General features: G+C 39.4%; 1 protein-coding gene across 1 annotated transcript in view; it reads right to left on the bottom strand.

The window, feature by feature from the left end:
• Window positions 1-21,719, bottom strand: part of LOC139728026 (A disintegrin and metalloproteinase with thrombospondin motifs 15-like) — a 107,202-nt gene that overhangs the window by 2,231 nt on the left and 83,252 nt on the right. Inside the window, exons 21-23 of the mRNA XM_071638991.1 lie at window positions 18,079-18,277; window positions 9,556-9,734; window positions 8,755-8,844 (exon numbers count right to left, since the gene is read on the bottom strand). Coding sequence (XP_071495092.1) covers window positions 8,755-8,844; window positions 9,556-9,734; window positions 18,079-18,277 — 468 coding nt within the window. The remainder of the gene's footprint in view (window positions 1-8,754; window positions 8,845-9,555; window positions 9,735-18,078; window positions 18,278-21,719) is intronic.

Below are 21,719 nucleotides of genomic sequence, written 5' to 3'. Positions count from 1 at the left end.
TGAAATGAGGATTCCTCAATTCTATATTCTGACAAAAGTACTGGAAAATTAGAGGTCTCGAACCAGGCAGTATAAGTGATTACGATGTTGTCAGTTTTCATTTTCTTCTATTCCTCTTTTTAATTCTTCTCCATTTCCTCGTCTCTCTCATTGTTCTTGTTGTTCTGCTATTCTTTTTCTCCTTCTCCTTCTCCTCCTCCTTCTTCTTCTCTTTTTTCTTGTTCCCCTTCTCCTTCTTCAATTTCTTCTACTCATTTTTTTCTTCTGTATTTAGATATTTCGATTATGCCCGTACGTCAATTATCTGTAATTAATAATCTTATGGCCATTTAAACTTTTGTGGAATTTGTGTTCCTCTATATTGCATTATGATGAAATAAAGTCACGTGGTATTCAAGAAGTGCAGTATTTATAACACATTTAAGTCAACATCTTTGGTAATGATCATGCTTTCATGAATGTTTCTGGTAGCAAAACGCGTGTGTCAAATTCGTTGGCTTCCACAGGAAAGCCCATAAGCGGGCGTAGATTATCCACGCTTACCTCTCGGCTGAAAGCAATGTGTTACTGTATTGTAAAGGATTTGTCAGGCAATTTTCCAAAGCTGCCTCGTTTGCGATGAAAGAGAGCGGTATTTTCCATTAGAAATATCATGCGATTAGGCACACAGCATTTATATGACATGTCATGACGTGAATAATTACCTCTCATTATTGAAGATTTATCTACGCCCGAAGGTAACACAAGTCGCAATAAAGCAAAGCTTTTTTTTTTAACGACAGCCTTTACAAGATGAGACTGACTGTGAACATGCGTTGTAAAATCTAGTGACCCGTTCACCAGTGCATCACGTTTGACTCATCCAAACAAAACGTAAATGCCAACTCTTGATCATTACATGAACGCTAGTATACGAATTAGTGAGTCATTTGTAACAAAATTTGAAATGAGTCCATAACCTTTTAATGGTGCGTCTATCTGCAGCAAAATGTCTAGCATTTGAAATTTTATGCACACTTTATTTGAAGTCGTCATCATCAAATCATGCACTGTAATTCTACACACACACTTACACTCGTTACTCAGACCCGTCGTTTATTGAAATCAGTTTTTATCATTAATATGGTACCATTTATTGAGAAGTTTTCGATGAATCGTTTTACTGACGCCTCTGTCGTAATATTTGTCTTTAACTAGACAAGCATATGTCACATTTAACTCTTCATCTTCAGACATTAACAATCACACTTGAAAAATAGTGATAAGACAGAAAACGGTGATAATGAGGATAATGCTTACAATGATGATGACGATACTATTAATATATAGCAATAATCATTATAGAATAATGACAAAGATAACAATGATAATAATAGTCATAATTATGATGATAAAATGAGACAAAAGACCTTAAGTGTTGGTGAATCATCTGTGAGATAGAATGAGACTCTGTCTCTGTGTAAATGACCAGAGAAAGCGTAGCCTTTGGAAACGCATATTTCTTTTTTTTTTTAATATAAATGACTATTCAAACGTACGTCGCTTTTCTGTGAGATTCATATTTGCTTATCACGTAACTCTCTGCTCGTTAGTGTATAGATATTCATTTCAATTCAGACTTCCAATATCACTCAGATTATTTCGAATACAGTAAGTACAAGTATTAAGGTATAGGCCTACATGGTAATTCAAAGGTAGTAGCATACTGCTATATTTTGGGACCCGACCCAGATTGACTCGCCCTTAATTATATACGTGATTTGTCCCCCTCCGGTCAATTCAAGGCAAGACTGAAGCTGACCAGGGGTCATTCTAGAGTAGGACAGGATGGGGAGAAGTCGATCTAATTACGATCAGTAGTTTGTCACACTTTTTCTCCTTCAATAGTCAGACTCAAATATTGTCGGCAAGATTTATTGTGACGGAAGGCAAAACGTCCTTCTTCTATCTCTAATACTTTATAGGGGTAGGCAAAAGTTCAAAGTGAGGGCACTTCAATAGTCTTTAAACAAGCGACTTCTTCCAAAACCACGATTTAGAAACTATGATTGTTGATACTGATATAAACTTTTATACAACTGTGACAACATTTACTTAAGTTGTTAAAACAGAGGTTCGAAAAGGTGACATCCGTATAAATGACATTGAAGTGCATATTGACGTATCAGAAAAGCATATCGTGCCAAATCTCGGCTCATTCATTTCACTGTATGGATGTCATGAATTAATATGCGGTATTTTTTTCCTCAGCTTCCATGGAGAGTGTCCTGATAATCTTAGCGAGCGATTTAATCACGGTCTTCCTTTACGTAACATCAGTTTCGATTTGACCGTGAACAGAATGTTGTAATGACAATTGAGCGTGCCACTATTGTATAGCATCACGTTTTTATCACGTTTGCATCAATGTGAGGAAAATGATACAAACCGTCGAATGAAAGGTCAGTATTCCGCACGACTTCCGAAAGTTTCGAATACATCACCAACAAACGTAAGCAGCCCTAAATACAGCCAAAAAAAAAAATTCTCCTTCTATTGGCAAAAGATGAATTTTGACAGAGATGAAAGACATAAGATGTGGACAAAACGTTGAGAAATGGGTGATTTCTATCTAGTATACAGGAAAACTTGCAAGCCCTTTCTACAATGATCCTACAACGACGACTCCACTCTTCAGGTAGGGTATAAAAATCAATCTACTTCGGAGGGACCTGCAACATTTGCTCTTATCAGTCGTTGGGATGAAGAAGGGAGAAGGGAAAGAGGAGGGGGTAACGTTTCTGAGCAAAACAATCGTTTTCGAGTACAACTCGACACTGATCTCCTTCATTTGAAATAAATGAATTTTACTACAACGTTATAACCACTTCAAGCACAGTGAACTTCGTGGCTATCATAATAATAGATTGCGATTCAGATGTGAAATGTATCATCTAAGAAGTTCTTCTCTGACGGTTTCCATGGGAACGCGTCTCTGACATCTGCTGGACTTCATCAGAGACGTGGCCTATTTGCGTTCGACCATTCGTTTTGGCAGGAGGAAACTGCCTTGGATGCGGACGCGGTATTCGTCCCAATCCGTCTAGACCAAAGAGCGGAAAGGGATGAAGGTATTAACATCATAATCATAACGCTCTCCCCTGAGAACGGGTGTGACAATCCCAAACCTCTAGCCGACCTCAAGAAGATGGTTCAGATGTTAAATATCATTTCCCTTCTCAATGCTTGGCCCACTAACCGAATCGACACAACACGTTGTTGGTCTCTTATGTCCCCTATTGTCCCAGGAGTTTACCAAGCACAGGGATGAATTATGATGATTTTACAATACCGTTGCTGTCACGAACTAGGACGAAGAGAAAGAGGATTCACGCATTCACCTACATAAAAACAAACCGTTGTCTTAAATTACCACTGTAGAGATTCGAATGAATGTTTGTTTCCCTGCTATTTGCGCTGCTTCTGTTTTCTTTACGTGATTAAGTAGATACATTTTATGACATCTTCCAAAATCATGATTTTGCCTCCGGACAATCACCACAAGAAGGACTGGACACTGATCTTTGACCTTTACGGTTCTCCAAACGACATTTGATAATACCAAGGATAGCATACTTTCCACAAGCTATGTAAAGCTATGTAAGAGTAAATGTTTTATCAATAAAAATACAAAGTGACGTCATTCTGACGTCATGCAAGAGTGACCAGACTGAAATTGTAACCATGTCATCTAGAGGTTATAAGCAAGAAATGACAGAAGTTTCAAGCTAGAGACGAGATGATACTTGAGATATGCCCTGCACACACAAAAAAGGAAGGCAGAAAGAAATAAAGACGAGATATGAAACTCGTCACACTGAAGACGAGTTAGGTGATACGCTTGGGGTCATCAGATGTCGGTCATCCGTGATCGACAAAGAAAAGAATGTAATACAGAACCTTGAAGTTCTAATGAGATACTTAGTTGAACTTTTTTGGGCCTACATTATTCAGATCACATTTGTTTTTCTGTCACACAAACTAAGTGGAAATTCTGTGCGTGTGCGACTAAGTCGATTTACGGACTTTTTGAGTACTTACAGTGCATAAACTTAGACCCCGTTTACGGTGCGGGGCTGGGCCGAGCCGCGGCCGAGCTGCAATCAAGGACAACCTCAATTGCGAGGCCGAGCCCCGCAATTTAGTCCGTTTACACTGCCGGGCTCGGCCGCGCTTTTGATTCGAACCTTTCAATATTTTGTCGTAGTGGCGCTCTACCCTTTTAAACAAACGCAATTTGGTATTGTCTGGTTTTCAGATCCTTTGCCAACTGAATTCCGTGGCGACGAAGTCGCCGTTCGGGCAAAGGCCTTTGTCGAAGGAGAAAATCCTTTGCAGGACAAAACCACCTTAAACTATACTAGTTTTCGACGTTGAAGTAGTTAATATCCTGAATAGCGAAATAGTACAGGCGAGGGTTTGGAAGCCAGACTAAAATTGGCCGCGCATTTAGCCCAGTTTGCGCTTACACTGAGAAAAAGGCCGGGCGCGACCGCGGCTCGGCCGCGGCCGAGACCACCTCCAGAGCGTGGCCTAATGCGAGGCCAATTTTGGCCCCGCATTTGGCCTTTTGCGCGTTTACACCGAACGCGGCCGAGCCTCGCACTGTAAACGGGGTCCAAGTGATCCTCGGCACGTACAAATAAAACATGACAATTAAGTGTTTATAACCATCCTGGCTTTAACAGTGGCCTTTTAAAACATGACCTTTGACCATTATTTACATAACCAATATGACTCCCTCTAATCTTGCTATCACAATGATCAGTTCAGAGAGCTCTTACAACTATATACAAGCCTGTGAGATTTACCAGCAGTAAAACCAATGAAGCCTCCGATACAAAACAGGGGATATAGAGCAAGTGAGTCTGTTTACATGAGAATGTGATTTATCCTGGACGAAAGTGATACCTCAATTAAAGAGAAAAGGGCAAAACATCACCTTTAACCATGTAACTATAGGTCTCCTCCAACTAAGAGTACACTTTGAACGTAAGCTTATACGTGAATGATAATTTATGACGATCTCACGTGATCGACACACATTCAAAGGGGACAGTTAGAAGTGGAAGGAGTGCTTAATCGTGTCATTAATTCCTAATCAATGACACCACTACTTTAGGCATATCATAATTTCTCATCTAAAATCAATGGCCTATAGGACTCATGCACCATTACTTGTATCGTGCATAAACTTTGTTTTTTAAGCTTTGAGTGAAACGTGTCATAACATAATTCTGTAATTCCATCAGCAGTGATCGATATAATAAAGAAGAAAGATATATCACCGTATTGAACGCTTAGAACCTAACGGGGGGGGGGGGGGTATTATAGCATGATACTCGGTTCTTTACTGCCCAGATGCCAACAACACCCATCACCCACGGCTACGCATAGAGAAACAGCCATGGCGAAAATAAAACTTTGCTTTCTCGTAGGCAGAATGACACAGAACCCCGTCAAACACACTTTTATTGGCAGGGATGGGCATGAAAAAGTGTATTACTAATACTAAACAGCGTATGCATTCCATTCATGTGGCGCGAGATACCTCTATAGCAACATAAAGCCTGTCTTCAACTCCGTTGGTCGAACAATGGCAACCTGAAATTTCAAAGAGATGAGCGAGACGCTATATACACCTGGCCCAGAGTTAATTTATTCAGTTCTCATTCCTACTTTAAGTTGGGTTATGCTATTGTAATCATTCCCATCTGCAGTATAACAAAACCAAAGTGAGGGAAAAGGGGAGAGAAAAACGAGAGGTGGCAAAAGGAAAACTGCATGCACAACTGCAATCCATGTCATTGCGTGTGACAGGTGAAGCAAATGTATTAGTTGTTATAGCAGTGGTTTATGAGCATAAACTGGCAAATAGACAGACAATGTCAAATATAAAAACCATCAATTTAATGTCAGAGAAGATGGTAAACAAGATGCATTGAAACTGTAACTAAATCGCTGCTCTTCTACTCGATCACGGAACGTCTAACTCTATATTCAACAAAAAACAAATGTTAGGGGAAAGAAACAAATTTAGATATAACATTCTTAAATTAAAAACAAGAAAAAAAAATGTCCACGTCAGGATTAAAAAAAAAAACGCCGCACGAACATGCATTATATTCTAGATGGGAATACGGTCTTGATGCAAAGGTCCAATGATTGTCTCATTACTTTAAAAGCAATCTATGGTTCCCTTACCATCACCAGTACCACACCACAATGACGTCTCTAAAATCAATGGTAGCACATTTATCATTGCATCATGCATTAACTCCCTTTGCCTAAACTACCAGTGGAACGTGTCATATTATATTGCGTATTTCGATCAGTAGTGATTGACTTTAAAGAAGAAAGATGATGCAAAAAAATTGAACGCTTACCACATTGCTTATAGGGCTATTCCAGTTTGGTACTGATCTGTTCTATTCTCCCAGATGCCAGCAACATAATATCACCTATGGCTAACTAGTGAAACAGCCATGACGAAAATAAACGACAGAGAACCCCGTCATAATCACTACACTTGGAAAGGTGTTGCCCGAAATTCCTCATTATGAAGCAATATCAAGTCACTTCCTTCCCTGCCTGTCTTTAACTCCGTTATTTGGTCAAACAATAACCTGGAATTCCAAAGAGATAAGCGAGACGCCATGCACCTGGACTAGAGTTAATTAATTCAGTTCCCATTCATGTTAGTTATGTAAACGAACACGTTCCTAAATATCCTGCTACAGTATAACAAGAACAAATGAAGAGAAAAGGAAAGAGAAAACGAATCGTGGCAAGCGGGACACTGTAACAAGGGGCAATTTACAACATTAAGTGTGACAAAATTATTGAAGCAAACCCAATCTCCAAACTCCAATACAAAGCAAGGGAAATAGAGCAGCCGTGTTCACGGGTTACGTACACTTGATAAAATAATACGATAAATGACATCGGAGTAAAGCTGAACTGCCGAAAAAAAAGAGAGAGAAAAAAAAGAAGAAAGAACGGATAAAAGTCCTGCGGGGGTCGAACCTCTCGCCTTCCGGTATGGCGTTATGAAGAACCAGCGCGCTAACAGATTATGCCACATTGCTGTCCTGAAGATCGAGTGCAAAACTTAAATGTAAATACTATTGTGACAGTGTCGACTTGTGATGGCGCTATTCAATTTCTCACAAGTGGCAGCGTGGATTCGATCAATATACAGTTGCAAAGAAAAATTGGGAATCGTTCCGTACAGATTGCATTCTCATTTTCAGTTTTAAATTGCAAAATTGTCAACCTGATGAGGAGATTTGAAAACATAAAATGCATGATTACTAAAGCTTATTGTCTAAACTACAACATATTTATGTTTCAGAGGAAATGGAGCAAAATCAGATGAGGTAAAGGTGCTTAAACGTTGTCAAGTCAATGCATGGTTTAAAAAAAAAAATCACCTCCCATAGACATAACACGTAAACTTGTCTGATTTTGAGTCTTTACCTTTAATCACAATTTCTAGTGTGATGACGTCATCATATTTCAAAACCATCACATGGACTTGAAAGGCAAATGTTCAAACTGCAACATATCTGAATTTGGGATAATATTGAGCTTAAACAACAGAGATACGAGCAAATGAATGTCAGAAACAGTACCTCAAAAAAATCAATTCCACTTTTTTCATCTAAAATGACGATATGATGACGTCATCGCGTTTTCCTGGCAATATTGATACCAGGAATGTTATTTACAATTCATATACTTTTGTAATATGCAATAGAAATATAGGGTCAACGGACGATTTAAAGAGCCATGGCGAAATAAACAAAGACATGTTTTTTCACTATATTTGCAGAAAGACGCGCACGTGGAATTTCAACTTTGACGCCAGTGCATTCCTTTGTTATAGGTCGAAATCGATCGGAAATCAATGGATATTGTTACTCAAAGTATCAGGAATCCAAATCAGTCAAAAAAATTGCATTTTCATGTTGCTTACGGGCTCTGCGCGCGGAATTGCGCGGACGGCCGCGCACGCGAGAAAATGTTTGAAACGCTTAAAATTGTCTGAAACTTCGAGATTTCCCATTGGGAAGTCGTTTTGAGCCTTTTAAAATTTTGACGCGCGCTTACGCGCGCGTAATGATGACCTGTGTAACTAGCGTTAAAAAGTAAGATAGAGCGTGACCTGAACTTCATGTCCACCGAAAATGATACAGAAATGACATCTAGTTATGAAGTTATGATCGATCATGTGACAAGGTCCGAAAATCACAAAATGGCGCCTAGATGACGTCATAGATATGTTACTGTCATGAAAACCTTATTGTGGCTAGATTTTGTCATGAGACATGTTGACTGAAAATGTCATGTTATTTCGTTATGTCATTCTTGAGATATTGACGACACAAAATTGTCCAGAAAGAAAGAAGAATAAAAAAAAATAAAGAGAGATTTTGACAATCACAATAGGTGATACGCTGATAGCGTATTACCTAATAAAAACAGATTTTGACAATATCAAAAGGTGATCAGAAATACTCGGATTACCTAATTTTTAGGGCAACATGAAGACGTTATGAAAGATGCAGGACTGTCGGTGAGGTTGAGGACGACTAAACAGGTCTAGATAAATCAGAAAACCGCGACAAGTCCTCAATCCACACGTGTATCAGCACGCTTGTGTGTTTAAATTGTAAGGAGGGGGGGGGGAGGGGTGTCCCTCAGTGGACTTACACTTGGTGTATCTGTGTCTAGGATGATGAACTTTGTGATTGACAGTCGCATACTGACACCCAGTGACGGCTCAGCAAATCTCCTGGACACCTATAGATGACATAAGAAGAACTCTAAGATATCATCCGTTTCACTTTACACTCTCTTTAGAGCATAGTGACACATTCTACGCATTTCGTTAAAACTTTGCATAAATGTATAAACATGATTTCATCGAGAAACGTAATGATGATAACGAGGTGATGATACTGTAGTACTATGTTGGACCGATACCAATGACAATGATAATCATAGTAAACACGTTCTTGTGAACAAAATAATTAATGTGATAGAACTTTCTCCATAACGTTGTGCAACTGCGAATAGTAATCTCGTCTTTTTTAGTTTTCGTTTAAAAATGACAATAGTGGTGTGTTTACTGTCGAGTGCAGGACGTATTGCCTATTTGTGCTATGCGTATTAATTAAACATGATTTTAGTTGAGCCTTTTGCTTTGGCGGCTCGAGACGTGTTAGAAATCCAAATTGACGCTGACAAGCATCGAAGAAGAAGCACGAGGAAAGTCAATGAGGGGCTGTCGCATCGAAAATCGAAAATGTGTACTTCAGAGTACGACGCCCCCTCGGTTAAAGTTTCACTTTTAGAAACACAAGTAAGAAAACGGCGTCGAAATGGAGAATCAAGCATAAAAATGCTGGACACCAGAAAATGTACTCAGATGATACATGGCAATGAAGTGTGAAAGGGCAGATAGAATTTAAGGCACAGCCAGTTAATCTATTAAGTGCTGAGAGAACTCACAATATTCATTAGGGTCATGGTATAGTTGACAGCCTGGTCCCCGTGGAATTCAGCCATAGTCTTGTCGACAACGACCAGGAGCTCGATGTACCTCTGGCCCACGTAGACATCCTCAACGGGAGATGTGTACGATGACGGTCCTCTCGTGTTGTTCCCTATCTCCGAGTTTGATGCCAGAGCTAGGAAGAAAAGAAGAAGAAAAAAGTTAATTGGAAAAAAGTTATGGTTGTTGTTTGATAAAAACACTAGTTTTGTGAGGCATTGTATGTGCGTCGTATGTAACGATTACAACCGTCAACGTGGTCGACTGTAAAGCGAGGGGACATCAAACCATGTATTGTCTAGAAAAAAAGACCCAACCAGATGTAGTTTATAGCACTTTGTCAATACTCAAACTATTTTCTTCCATGCAACGCGGCGTTATTATGACCCTTATGAGGCACGACGGAGATAATATCAGAAAATTAATCAGCTAGATAGAATAATTACAGTAACTCCTTTGTCATGTTTGTGATGTCTTTGTGATATGCGAAGTCAGCTATGAATTTGCTCCATAAATCAGAGAATGCAGCAAACTTCACACATGACGGTGTTTAACATTAGTTTGTGATAACAACTGAGCAACGGAATTTGAACTATGAAAAAGACGGTCAGCTCCTAGACAATGCAGCTGACATCAGTGTACGCCCGACTCCCCAGTGCCGGTATGTCGTTGCTTGATGATGATGGGGATATTGATGATATTGATGATGATGATGATGATGATGATGATGATGATGATTATGATGATGATGATGATGATGATGATGATTCACAGCAGTTGCATGGCGCCATATATCTGTTCAAAAAACATCAAGATGCGCAGACTCCTCCAAGAGATTTAGTATTTATTGTTTGGTGGAAATATGAGTCCCGAGTGAAGCTTTGACGTGCTCCAAAATTGTCCATTTCATGGAGAAATGATGGAAAGGAGGAGCACTATAGAGTAAAATGTCTGGTCCCCGTATCCCTTGAGATGTGTAATGGGCATCTGGAGAGTAAGGCCAGATGAACGAAGGCCAGGGCGAGGATGGCGCCGCTCGATCAGGGAAGACAGATATTGTGGGACCTGACCATGAATGGCCTTAAAAGTGAGCAGTAGGATCTTGAAATCAATTATTGTTCTTCACTGCAAGCCAATGCAGCTCTGTCAGGACAGAGGCGATGTGATCAAACTTTCTTTACCCAATGAGCATAGATAATGAAGCTTTGCTTTCATAAATCTTCATTTCATTGATGATGAATTACCATGATCAAATGTTATTCGTTTACCCTTCGTGCTTCTAAATCTATAATAAATATAGGCAATCAATTCCTGACTGGTAAATTTTCAAAGGTTAAGTCTTCAACCTGCACTACATGCTACTTTATAGTTATATCGTTTGGATCTAACTTTCATTTATTTTTCTGCAGCGAAGCAATCGAATGCTCACCAAGCAAACACTGTTATGTAATACACTGCACTGCCGCTGTGACTCTAATGTAACTGGACGTTAAAAACATATTTCAAATAATTATGTGGGGTTTTTTTTAACACACGTCTGGTTTCAAATCATTATTATATTGTGGACAACACTTTTGCGTCTTATTCCAAGTCTTCATAGAGTTTCAAGTCAAACAAAAAGTGGAGAAAGAATTTGATGTTTTGATGCCTGAAGTCGATGGGTGCACGCTACTCTTGTGGTGATCGTTACATTACCGTACAAGATGTGGCAAGACTTGCAATCGATTGCAGACCGGATATCTGGATATCTAACATGGGTGTAGCTCGAAATGAGATCTCACCGGGCTTTCCTGGATGATTTCCGAAACTTCCCATGGTTACCAATTTGACTTCAACACTAAAGTATGTTTAGCAAATATACAAATTGGACACTGCCCCTACATGATGAAACCGTTGATGATTCGGTGTGAGTGAACTTTTTCAACTGTTCGTAGTTATTGGTCAACATCATTCTTAGGACTATAAATCTTATATACATCACTCAAACATATTAAACTCTTACATCTGTTTGTTGCTATTGGTCAACATCATTCTTAGGATTTTAAATCTTATATTCATCACTTGAACACATCATTTTTTTTTCAGCTGCTCGTAATCATTGCTGTACATCATTCTTAGGATTATGTATTTCATACACATAACAGGTGCCGTCCAACAAATATAAATGAAATTAGTTTCGAGTGCTAGTTGCAAAGGCAAAATCTCTGCTTCAATTCATTCATTCATTCATTTATCTATTTATTTATTTATTTATTTATTTATTTATCTATCTATCTATTTATTCATCCATTCATTCATTCATTCATTGGGCAAAATATAAATGACTCTTTTCTCAATACTTAACAATGCTTAATAAAATCTGCTTCCCAAGAATCTTCAAATTTCAGCAAGTAGCACTGACAAAAGATGCTTCAATGATATCAATAACACCTCACGAAAAGTGTGTCAAATACTACAAGTCACCAGTAGATATTCATCCTTTACATATTCTTTTAATTTCGATAAAGCCCCCGGGAGGGAACCCTATCAATTAGCTAAGGCTGTGTAACTGGTAGAGGTCACGGTCGCACGGCCAAACAGCATGAATCACTGATCCATCTGCCCTCATTTGTTGTTGTTAGAACTTGTTCATCGCTTTTCTGAGAGCGTCTCACAATGATTGCATTTGTATACAAACAGAAAAAAAAAAACAGATTTCGAAAGGTGGATCCCTTTCCCATAGACAAGTCTATCCATACTCCTAGCGAACTCTAAAAAGCACTGCCCGTGGGTCACATTGGTAATGTGTTTTACAACAAGAAAACACCTGTAATACATTCACCTAGATTTCAAAGATGTGTCCTATTTCAGCAGTCACATGTTCCTGAAAATGTTGTTTCATGTCAAACGTCGCACAAATGATTGGGTCTGCGTACATATACCATGCTATGTTTAAACGTTCACAAATTGTGCCAATCGAAAGGCTGTAAACCTGGCACACAAAACTACAAATTACATCAAGGAGGTAGACATGTATTGCAAGGTACTCTGATGTTTTTTTAATCACATCACGAACTGCAGAATCCATTACATGGCACCGATTCTCCCATCTGATCTTGACCGTGGTTGTGGTTTACTTCCAAGGAGAATGTAGCCCAGAAAGAGATAGATAGGGAGAGTTACAGAGAGTGACTTATATATCATGAACACAGTGAAATGAAAGGAACAAACCAGTGAAAGTCTTGGCAAAATCAGTCAAATATTCCCCAAACAAAAATCTTGTTAGCATTGATTCGAATTCACTCGCAAAGAGGTCCAGTCATATTTCATTTTTGATAAGCAGTTATCTTTGGCTCGAAATTTCCATTTTCAAACATATGCTAGAATATCTAAATACTTCATACGAATTCAAGAAAAATTTTAAACTACCTCGTCTTGTGAAGAAGCGAACGCCCATTTCCACGCAAGCGATGAACTTATTCAACAACTTATTTCGACGAATAAATGTATACCTTGGTCTACGTGTACGTTGAATTCACTTGGAACACTACCATTTCTGTAGAATATTTCGATACTATCATTTGTTCAAACAGTATTCATTGCTATAATGCATTTTATACTTGGACCCCTCTGACAAACAGAAGACCTACACTCGACATTTCTGAATAGGGTTTTTAAATCATCGATACCTTTTAATGTTGTTTTCGCTTCTTTTTTTTAACTATAATGATTGTAAAAAAAAAAGAAAAACTTTTATGCCCTTGATGAAATTGATTCACCAATAAAAATGTGTCCATGAAAGTATAAAAAGAAAGAACAGAATACAATCCGTATTTGTCAGGCAGGTACTCTGTGGCAAAGCGAAGGATTAAGGAATTAACAGGTTGGGGCATCCAGGCCTTCTAAAAGTTGGATGTCCGCTCATAACCCAGGGAAACGAGTGCCCGTTTGATAGGAAGGTGAGGAGGCGGATCGCCTCAGGTAGTAATGTGCTTCTGGTCTCAATCCCACGGGGGTTCTAATCGCTACTTCCATCTGCGATGCAACCACCTGATACTAGTAACATTGTTTAGACTGACTTGAAACGTGAGAGGAACATCACCTTCTGAAACACTTAGGTTTATCCTCGATTCCCCTTCACCCTTTCCTGACACAAAGTTCTCTCGAGCAGCCCCTGTCATTTCTACACATGTCATCATCTCACCAGCCCATCCATTAAAGTGATTTTTAAAAACCGATTAGCAACACCGAAAACCAAACCCAAAAAACAAAAACAAAAAACAAAAACCCGACACCACGGCGAAATGTATTATCTTTGAAAACCATTACCACTGTTTGTATGAATGACAGTGACCCCAAGTTTATTGATATCATCAAAGTTTAAAATTTGGCAACGAAAAGTTCTAGAAATGTTAGCAGGTTGTCATTCAAAATAGTGCCAACCGAAACAATTTCACAGACTAATGTTCCTGATCCTATTCGGCCCCTTTTCCACATAGCAATCCTGCGCCAACACATTCAATTTTAATACGAGATGACGTAACAATTGATTACTGTTGCAAACAATTATTGTTTCAATGACAAAATACATGCCGCTACACTTCGACGGAAGTTCAACCTACACTTACATAAATCATCCCACAGTCGTAAAATACAAGTTGATATCTTTCATCTTACTACTTAAACACATAGCCCAGATCACATTTGTTTTGCTATGATCCATGTTTGTTTGGTCTCAGAGATTGTTCTTGGTTTTATGATGGCTTCAATAATGAAACTCTTGTTAATCATAAATCTGTTCCATGCACTGGATGAAGAATCTTATGACATTTTCTTCTCTCTCTCCTTTTTTTTTTCGTTAGATGACTGCTTTTTGATGGACTTTTCTAAAAAGGCCTACCAAAATAGATCACCAAGGGGGAACCGGCTTTTATGAGAATTTCCTGTTCACATTATGAAATTTCCCGCACAATGGGCATGAGACTTTGAAAACAAGAAACAAGTCGATACAGAATGGTTCCTTGAGGGTAACATATGTCGTCGGTCTACAGCCCTGTTGAGGATCGAGATCGAAGCAGTTCAGAGGAAGGACAGTGGTCAACTTGCCCCGGGGTCAATGTCACCAGACTGGAGGAAACTATAGACCACCCTAAAATAGGTTATTGAAATTGACGTGGTCAAGATATTATCTTCAGGATATATATAAGAAGGCTGTGAAGCTTGCGCTTTTCTCGATGTTTGAAGGATAATGTAAGCATATTGTACAATCAGAGTGATCATCAAGGCCCGGCATCAAGGTACATTTTCCCGTAGATGGACAGAATTTTTAAAGATATTATTACCTGGTCCAGGAGGCATGTTCTGCTTTCTCTGGCAGATTGTTCGTTGGGCCGGGGTAGATATTTAAACAGTTACAATAATTCAGTACCATCGTAGACGGATGGTAACAGTGTGCGCCTCAGCAGGACATTTCTGTACAAACTCCTGCGACAACTGAGAAGCAGGATTTTCCACAGAGAGGGGAAATGACTCTTACCAAGGGACAACCCATCCTACCACATCCAGGGTCTCTCTCGGGAGCTAAACCCAAGACATTCAAAGCACCGTCAATTATCCGAATAAGGCTATAGAAACATTCCGCTCATTTGAAAGGTTGATATGTCAAGTAGCACTTCATCAACGATAATCTTTATTTGAATTGATTTGAGATTTGAACAATTTTCAAATGAGTAGTATGATGACACAAATGAATAAATGTATAACAAATAATTTCACCGAGATGTCATCGAGAATGATCTGCACTCTCTTCTTCAGAGGGTTTCATATGATTTTCAGCAACCACAAAGCGGCGAAAGTACAGAGTCCAAAAATCATGTCTTTCCGCATGTTTTTCTCCCGAAGAAAATATTGCCTTCCCTGCGCAGAGAGCTAAGACAGGATTCATCTAGAACGGTGAGCTGTGCTTCATACACATAACGTAGAATAATGATTCATTTATTAATTTTTGCGGTGTCATAGATCCTTGTTTTATTGCCGGCCACTATAAAATATGGGCACGACAGACGATCGATCATCGATGGGCGATTGTGACCAATCAGACAAGGATACAGATAAAAGGGAAAGCATGAGCGATTGGCCTGTCTGAGGTCAAACAGTGAGCAAAGAGTCCTTTTTGTTGTCCTAACAGACATGACGCAAGATGAAGCCCAATTTCGCCCTAATCAGGCCAAAAGTGTGGAGTCGCCAAACGGGTCATCCCCTTTTTAAACCGACGAAACATATTTCGCAAAGGCCGTCCTGTCCGTTATGAGTAAAACACCAGCGGAAGCAAATTGACTCCAAGATCAAGGAAGGATGATTCAACGAAGCTGACGATCTTCTGATTGTATTACCATCATCCCCTCCGAGTCCCCCGACTTCGGAAGTCAAGGACGGTGCCTCGAGACACACAGAGCCTCTAGCGAGCGTATCAGATCTCCAGGCCAGATAAATGTTTCGTATTGTTTCTTTCCCATTGGTACATGAGAAGTGATGACATCTTTTGAATGACGAATCCTCCGAGAGGACGAGGGCAGTAATTTGTTTTTGTCTTCTTTGGCTGCATCAACGGCATACAAATTATTTCCCGTTTCTTTCAGTCGCGTCGCCTCGCATGATGCAAGCAAGGCGCGATATGGGTCGTCACCAAAGTCTCTTCAGAAAAGACATTCATGACTGACAAGTCGGACAGATGTGACGAAAGACCGGCAACCATTTTTTTTGTGTGTGTGTGTGTATGTGGAGGTATATCAATCTTAAACAAAACAGACGACGGCCTAATCTAGGCCAATGAGTTGTCGGGCTACAAGGAAAAGTCTCTATACGGGTTAGGATCTAGAGTTCGGGTAGCTTTTAACAAAACCAAAAATCTTGTATTGGTTACACCTCATCTGACAATTCTGACCCATACACTACACTTTACATCGCTTGTGTACGCATTCACACACCAGTTCCTTGTCAGTGTGAATGGCTCAGGTTTAAACATGTGATTTAGAAACCTGCGAGCTGTTCTTGAAGCGAGAAACCTGTCACAGGTCCAATTCATTACTCATGGAATATCCAGGTCAACGATTATCTGTAAATGTGATTAGTAGATAATATCAAGCAAATTGATAGAATAAAAACTAAATGTTCGGGGAAAAATGCTGCATCATTAGAGAGAGTATAGAGGGAAGAGAATCTCAAAAGGGAGAAGGAGAGAGACAGAGGGGGCGGCGGAGCGAGTCACTGAAGTTTCATGCCAAAAATGTCAGGGTGCTCACAACGTGATTGACGTGTTAGGCAGGTACAAGAAGAGACGAGGCGAGAAGCGTAAACGAGCTAAAGGCAATTAATTAGCAGGTGTTTTATGTTTGTTTTGTGAATCCAACGTAATTGACTGTCCATGACACTCACTTTCTCTCCACATTTTGACGTCTTCTGCGCAATGTGATGGTGATTATCGGACGCGGACAGACGAGATAGACGAGATCAAACGTGTTCATTGGTGAAACACGGGCAACTGTAATAGTCTCCGCATGTTCCTGACAATTTATACCTAGCGCTTGTCATCACCCACATCCCTAGACTCTACTTCAACCCAATGTACATCAGTTGCTCCAAGGGAGGTGGAAAGCGATCTCTTTCCACCTCCCTGGTTGCTCCTAACTGCGTTTGTCAAAAGTTCCTAACCAATGTTGGGGCATGGAGTTACTAATTAGCTACATGGCTCGAGTGCTGCTTCGTGGTCCGACTTTGCAATGATGCATAAAGTCAAGACTGTTGTTAGTGCTATTGTGTATCGATGAAAAGATTGTTTAAAGACAATACATTCAAAGAATGCAAATAATGTTGTTCATGTATGCGACTTCGCGAAACACCCAACCACACTCTCCTCTGTTCCTTTCTGTTCTCCCAATGCTGCTCTTCATGATTATTTATTTCCTCTTTCTTAACTTTTCAAAGGTGTTTAACTTCTCCGACTTCATCTACAGAAACTTAATAAAACTTTTTGAGAAATATTATTTTTCGTAAATTCAAGACACGGTCAAACGAGAGAACATGAGTAAAAGAATACAAGTGAGAGAACTTTGGGTGTAAACATGCTGTAAAAATCGTTGTTTTGCCTGGGAAAGTGTTGAATGTATACCTGATGACATTATTCTAGCTGAATGTTTTATTTAAATTAGTCGGAATACATTTAAATTGATTTTCATGATGATCTTGTTCACTATAGCTTCGCGAAAATCTTTCGACAGCTGGAACAAATCTTACGATTTGAAGCAAAAACATTTTGTTACTTCGGTTTTTTTGATAAATCATGACCAAATATCAAACTTTGAATTTCTCTACCACATGCATTATCACATTATATTTCGTATGCAACATTCTGTATGTTCCTTTCCTGCCAGTCAATTATCTATTCGATATGTTGCAATTATAACTTTCCATTTTTCACATGAGAATGAGTCTGCACTACTCACCGTCGTCTTCTGATGCGCAGAATTTTGTCGGATCTTCGTGCAACCGCGGCCTCGTCGACTGTAGGCTGGCAGCGCTCCTCTTGTATACGATGTGCGGATTGTCGTGCCGGATATTCGCCTCTCTCCTGAGCCTGGATATATGGTGATCTCGGAGCGGTTCAATGTATAAATCCGTGTCTTTGTGGCTGATGACTCCCCGCTAGTTTTCAAAGTAACAAAGAAGAGAATAGGATAGATTCGTCAACACAGAATATCCTGATGATTTAAGGCTATCCTCTCAAGAAGCTTGTGCAAACAACTTTGCGTCAACACAAAGTGATTACATTATTATATCACCCGAAATAGCGATGAAATAAATGTACCAACTTTTTTCATCTACCAAAAAGGAAAGTCACGATGGGAGTAGACATGTGGTAGACACATTAACATACTGGTACACAGATTTTACTTGTCACATTCAACTTGTAGTCGGCATATTATTTCATCATATTCTTTTCACAGCAAACCAAGCTTTGTGATCATTTATGTTAGTTATATACAATTAAAAAAATACAAGTTTTTATAGTTGTTCGGCCGGAGGGCAAGTTATTTCGAGTACCGTTATAAAGGACTAAAACCACTGTTGTATATTCTTGTTGTCTTTACTGCACGAGCGACCACAGGAACATAATTTTCCCTGAGAACTTTTGCGACATCCACGCTACATGGAGCTACCAATAGCTCCATGCATGCTTGAAAAGCATGGTTGTAATCCAAGTACGCAAAAATTATTTCGTTTTTTTTTCTCTCTCTCTCTCTCTCTCTTGGTCGTTTATCCTGACCTGTCAGCATGAATAAGCATGCAAAATTTCCGCGAAGTGTTAGGAAACTCAGGGTTCGCTTCTCACGTCGAGGCACTTTAATTACTCGAAGATTGACGGGTAAGAGTCAAGCAAACCTGAAAACTAGGATACACCCGATTGAAGGTGACAAGAGCAATAAGATATCCCCGGGTTATAACCAAGTTGGTCAGACATTTGCTAAATTTAAACGTCCGCTTATTTTGACCACTATAACTTTTCAAGAGCTGCTAAACTCTGGTCAAACATGTGACCCATATTTATGAATCACCTGTCGAAGAACTTGTTTGCGCGCAGGGTATGGCGTTGACAACTGAAAATGAAAATTGTCTGAGAAGATATTTTACACATCAAAGCGATAACTCTCATCACATTTTTTTTTTTTAACCGACAAAAGATATGCAGTGGCCCGAAATAAAAGCAAAAGTTTAACATTCCATTTTAAATCTTATATAGTTTTCCTATCGTGCCGCCAAAAGATAGTTTTGTGTGTGTGTGTGTGTGTGTGTGTGTGTGTGTGTGTGTGTATCTATTTCTCCATATATCGCTATGTTTGTATCAATTAACAATTCTTCCTTTATTTCAGCCCGCACTTTTACGATTACTACTACGTCATATAAAAAGTGATTAAAGCTACAACATAGTACTCGTAAGGGCTCAAAATTCACCTTTCGCCAATTTGAATTTGCTTGCAATAGATATCGGAAATTCTCCGAAAAAAACTTGTCTGGCTGACACGACTTACCAGGATGATATGAGTTGTTTGTAGTATCTAGAGTTCAAAAGTGCAAAATAATAAAAGTCGTTATACCGACTTTATTCCGGCAGCGCCCTCCCTTGTTCAGCAGAAGGTGCGTAGAACGCTGCTTGTACGGTGATGACCTAATCGTGTCCAAGCAGTAGTATTGAATCGCATGCTGAGCAAGCTGCATGCATTTCACTCTCGTGCGTGATGAATACTGACTAATACATGGCCCGATATATTGTAATTGATGTAATCGAATGAAAAACATGTAGCAATCACGATCGGGTGAGCTCTGAGATCGAGTAGGCCTAATTCCGGCGAACCTTTTTGGTTAGCATTTCGCATTGTCGTCGTTACCCATCAGTTATCGTGTTATCATGTCTTTCGCACATTTCTTATATATTAGTGTATAACATATTAGAGTAAAACTCGACAGTTCTGCACGCACAAGAGAAATATGTTTTCACTTTAATCTTTAAACAAAGCAACGACTGCACATTCACCGGAGCCAAGATTGTTACACGCGGCTTTCATGCCAATACGCCCTGTAATCACTGATTTTGCCTCGTCACCGACACATCACATTCCATCACGTAAATAATCCTCATCAGGATGACATTGTACGTTCTCCGCACCATTACTTCACAGTTGATTCAGAGCGCAACATCAGACGCGTGTTTGTATTATCCATGTCCCACAATTTACTCAGTCACGTGTTCGAGGAAATGTCAATGTCAGTCTATCTACTCCTCGCCTAAAGAGGAGTTCGAAGAAAGTTCAGCATTTTCGCGCATACAAAAGCGAGAAGTCTAATCGACTGTACCAATGATTTGTTTATGTTTGCACTTCTTACTGTACTTTGATTTCTTTAAGGAGATAACCACAGTTTACGCGATTGATATTAGTTGACCAAATCATGGTCATATACGTTATTGTTCATAAATGATAGAGTAAGCCCGGTTTATCATCGTTCTACCCGCTGGTTTCAAAATGTGCACACACTTGTCAACAGGGGGGCGTTTCATCAACGAGTTCGTCGGAGGTTTTCACCGACAAATTTGCTATCAGCCAATCAGACGCAAGGATTTACACTGGCAACTGTTCAAAGCTAATGAAATCCTTGCGTCTGATTGGCTGATAGCAAATTTGTCGGTGAAAACTCCGACGAACTCGTTGATGAAACGCCCCCCAGGTGTCATAACTGCGTCTGACCAGTGCAGTGTATAGTATACCAAGCCACAAGTGGTGAATTGATGAAAACAGAGCTTGATATTCGAGGTAATTAATGAAAACAGCATTCTGTAGTGTAAAGCCACTGTTTCCCTGACTTTCTTTGCGAATATAGGCTAATTGCTAATCACAGGGGTACATTGATGGATACGTATAGTCAACACACAAGCAAGACCATCACACAAACACACATACAATATGACTTTTGCATTAATGTAACTTCCCAAGTTCCCACTATGATGACTTGAAAACATTAATGAGCGATTGACTTTTTCGCTGACAGTTTACGATAAGGGAGGGGAGTGACCAACATCTTTTTTTTAACATAATCTAAATAGATCAACATAAAGAAAAAACACTTCCTTTCGTTCCCGATTCAGCATTTGGCCTTTTGTGATGCATTCGGTCTTTTGTAAGGCCTGCATAGTTGGTATGTTTGCAATTCACGTAAGATATTACTTCAATGAAATCTCGCGACTGTGACATCATAATAAGTACCACATCTGTAAGGATCTCGTACTTGTTTCTTTAAATAATATTTCAAAGATGTGCCTTTGCTGCCACTAAATTTCTTATGGCATTGGCACTAGATGGCAGAATGTCATGCGTGAAAGGTAACTCGAAGTTGTAATTTGTAGGTTATTTGTACGTTATAATTTGCGGCAGGTAATAAAAACCAAATCCAAGTTTCCTGTTCTTCTACTTAAATGTTTAGTGTGTCTTCCAGTCCCCCTAAAATGGGATAGTGATATGTTTTTTAATGAAATCGAGCAATCGCGTTTCGATTTTTTTTTTCTTTTTAATACTGAAGTATATCGATTATTACT

Source organism: Diadema antillarum, unplaced genomic scaffold (assembly GCF_040938485.1).
Source record: "Diadema antillarum isolate AM-2024a unplaced genomic scaffold, OU_Dant_1.0 seq00000161_RagTag, whole genome shotgun sequence".
NCBI classification, from domain to species: Eukaryota; Metazoa; Echinodermata; class Echinoidea; order Diadematoida; family Diadematidae; genus Diadema; species Diadema antillarum.
Note: the sequence above shows the minus strand (reverse complement) of the source record. Positions and strands in the feature narration are given on the sequence as shown.